This window comes from Heterocephalus glaber, unplaced genomic scaffold, assembly GCF_053883595.1.
Source record: "Heterocephalus glaber isolate CG9 unplaced genomic scaffold, H.glaber_assembly_v1.0 deba00001442, whole genome shotgun sequence".
NCBI lineage: Eukaryota > Metazoa > Chordata > Mammalia > Rodentia > Bathyergidae > Heterocephalus > Heterocephalus glaber.
Genome location: NW_028258296.1, coordinates 25,412,372 through 25,416,139, shown reverse-complemented (window position 1 = coordinate 25,416,139; position 3,768 = coordinate 25,412,372). Strand labels below are relative to the sequence as shown.

Genomic DNA, 3,768 nt, shown 5'->3' with positions numbered 1-3,768 from the left:
GCATTTCTGCAATTCTGTAGTTACTTAGTGCAGTGTTGATTTTGTGCTATTTTTGGAACTAGCAGAGATAGCTTTGTTCCAATGTATGTACCATATCAGGTGACATTTTTGAGCAGATGAATTAAGCTGTGTCTAGAAACCATCTCTCGTTTATTACAAGTACAAACACAAGCAATGCAATTCCTGCCATCATCTGTCTAACTTGAAGCAGGTTAATACTTAACGTTGACCACAGCCTTTTAAAAATAAGACTTTCTGTATTTGTTCTTTGCATGCTTAGGTGGTGTTTAATAGAAAAGTGTATTTATTGTTTAAAAATATGTTTAAGACACATAATGAAGAAATAAATGAGAACAAAAATGATGACTTTTTGCTACTGACCAGTCTACCCCAGCTCTTCCTCCTGGATTCTTTCACACAAAGAACACATTGTTATTGGAACCATTACAGAGCTCCTCTGCTCTGCCAGGCTCTGTGGGGCTCGAGGGAAATGGCTATAGATTGCAGCAGAAAAGTCCATCAGACAGATCTCATGTGACCCCCCCTGTTTCCAGGAAAGAATGCACTAGAACACTTCAGCTGAATAGGCAGATTTTCCAAATGTTTTAAATCAGTTTTGAGACAAAAAGAGGAAGTTGCTAAGAAATGGATTTGGCCTATGCACACTGGACCATATAGTGCCCATTTCTATGGAATGCAGACATTAGGGGCTTTCATGTGGAGGGGGGACCTTATGAGGGGAAAAATAACTCCAGCCTACCACAACAATTAAGCAGCAATTGAAGAAAAGCAGGCAAGAAAAGATGGCCCTGTGTTAGTACAATAGCTCAGGGGCTTTTCATTTTGGGGCATAAAGACAGAACAGAGAATGTTGTTTTCTTTTTAAAGCCCTTTTAAAAATGGTAACTGCATCCTGCTCTTGTAGATGTATTACTTATGACATCCAGTTTTCATCCGTTCATGATTTTACATTAGAGTTAAATCTCTGCAGCTTGAATCTCACGGCTGAGTTAGCCAGAGCCCATAAAATATTGAAACCTTTAGAGCAGCAGCCAGCCAGGTTGAGAGAAGTTCATGTCCAAAGCTGAGCTTTAGATTCTGAGACATCCCAATTGGAGTGTAGTACAGAAAAAAGCACTGATAAAATTTTCATAAAAATGAGCTGAGGATATTGCTAGCATGCTTCTCAGCATCTATATGAAAACTTAATCTGAGCTAATGGAAAGGATATGAAAGCCTTTCTCAATTCAAACACAGTCAATGCATGATTCATAAATTATTGTCAGAGAAGTGATTCAGCTCCCAGATTTATTCTCTTTTGGGTAGAAGCAACCAGAGGAAAACTGGGTCTTTTTGACCTTTAATGCCAGCAAATTTTACAGTAGAGCTGTCGATATAACCAAGTAAACTGGTCATTTCTCCAAACAGCAACAAAATACCCACATAAATCCCATGCGAGCTAATATTAGCTTGGCCCACTAGGTTGCTGATAGCTCAGTTAGAGAAGCAAGTGGCAAACATATGAGCTTTTCTCCATACACAAACTGAGTGAAATCGCTCTGTGGCCAGGCTGAGGTCATTCACAGTAATTTGGGTGAAATGTGGCTGTCAGATGTCTCCTTACTTTCATACCCTTTAAATAGCGACAACTACATGTTGTTGTTGGTACTAGCACTTAATTTTATAGATAAAGAAAAGGAGTTTATGATCGCCCCCGCCTCCGCCGCCGCCCGCCTCACCGCCGCCTCGGGACCGGCTGTATGATTAGGCTACAATCTTCAATGAGTAGACATATTCCTCAGTTCTGTGGTGTTCTTGGTCACACATTTATGGAGTTTCTGAAGGGCAGTGGAGATTACTGCCAGGCACAGCACGACCTCTATGCAGACAAGTGAACTGTAGAGATCCATTACTGCTCCACCAAGAAGCCCCATGAGAGAGGCTCACCTGGACACAGAAATGGTGAATTGAAATCGTAGAGCATTTTACAAGAGTTCTGACCTGGATGGGGTAAACCTTAGTGCACTTCCTTTCTCTTGCCTCAGTATTACTGGATTAAAGGATTGCTGCTTCTTGTTAGGAGGTTGATTTCATTTCCTAGTACTCCCAATACCATACTCAAAGAACTGAGAAGTTCAAGTGGGGTATATTGAAGTAGACTTCAGTTTCTTGCATCATTTCTATTGAAGTTTTAAAATCTTTCGTAACCCTCTTAAGTTTTTTTTGACTAAATTAATAATGGCTCGAATAAACCGCCCAGCTCCTGTGGAAGTCACGTACAAGAGCATGAGATTCCTCATTACACACAATCCAACCAATGCAACCTTAAACAAGTTTGTAGAGGAACTTAAGAAGTATGGAGTTACCACAATAGTAAGAGTATGTGAAGCAACGTATGACACTGCACTTGTAGAGAAGGAAGGCATCCATGTTTTTGATTGGCCATTTGACGATGGTGCACCACCATCCAACCAGATTGTTGATGACTGGTTAAATCTTGTAAAAATTAAGTTTCGTGAAGAACCTGGTTGTTGTATTGCTGTCCATTGTGTTGCAGGCCTTGGGAGAGCTCCAGTGCTTGTTGCCCTAGCATTAATCGAAGGTGGAATGAAATACGAAGATGCAGTACAGTTCATAAGACAAGAGCGGCGCGGAGCTTTTAACAGCAAGCAACTCTCATATCTGGAGAAGTATCGTCCTAAAATGCGGCTGCTGTTCAAAGACTCCAACGGTCACAGGAACAACTGTTGCATGCAATAAAACTGGGATGCCTGATGCGACTGCCTTGGATGTACAGCTTGAGGCAGGACCTGACTGTCATACAGATTAGCCCATGTGTTGGCTCGGTGAATGAGTCTAACAAAGCTTCCTTAGGAGCGTTGCAAAGCAGTTATACAGGCTACCCACAAGCTTAACAGAATCGCAATCTCTGGGTTTGGGTTATGATCAGCATATTTGGACAATTACTACAAGATTCTTACTGTTCAGCATTTAAATTGTGCTTATCATTTGTACCAATTGACTTTCCTGAAACCATCCAGTACTGAGTTAGGATATTCCCATGCTAGAATCTTAATGATACATAAGAAATTTAGAAAGATTGGGTGCCAAAATACCCAGCACAATACTCTTATATTTTTAGTATCACATAGAACCAAAATTCCAGGAACTAAGAATACTCTAGGCCTGTGGTTTATTCCTTCAGTCATTTCAAACACAGTAGGGCCTATGTGGCTATTTTCCTGCTCACTTTATGTTTACATCTCACACTCAAACCAGTATGCATCAGGTTTGCTTAAACATTGATTGTTCTTTTTGATTATTACCAAATCTTATGGTGATTATTTAATGTCTTTCTACAAGTCTTATTTTGTGCTGTTCTGGGAAACCTCCATTTTGAAAATCTACATTGTTACAGAAGTACATGTCTTTAATGTCTCAGACAAAAAAGCCTTACAGTTAATTTAATGCTTGCACTCTGAGGTGCAACTTAACAGGGAGGGCCTGAAAAAAGACTAGGAGTGGGCTATTCAATATTTTTAGTAAAATGTTGCCTTTGTCTTGTGCAGAACATGTAGAATATGCTCTTTAATTTAGTAAATATTTTTTAAAAGGTATAGATGCTTTGTTATTGTAGCTAGAACAATTCTTAATCATAAAATTTCTGAAATTCTTGTAATTTTTTCCGTACTTATCAGAAGTTGTGTACCAACTTATTTTTGTTTGCAGTGTGATTTTTTTTCCTTTTCCCAGCCTCTTGCAAAAAAC

At 39.5% G+C, this 3,768-nt stretch overlaps 1 protein-coding gene across 1 annotated transcript; it reads left to right on the top strand.

The window, feature by feature from the left end:
- The first annotated feature begins 2,227 nt into the window (after positions 1 to 2,227).
- On the top strand, positions 2,228 to 2,959 carry LOC101724851 (protein tyrosine phosphatase type IVA 1). Its single transcript, XM_004841298.3, has one exon. It carries the CDS (start codon positions 2,239 to 2,241, stop codon positions 2,758 to 2,760), a length of 522 nt encoding a protein of 173 aa, XP_004841355.1. The 5' UTR covers positions 2,228 to 2,238; the 3' UTR covers positions 2,761 to 2,959.
- Positions 2,960 to 3,768: the final 809 nt, after the last annotated feature.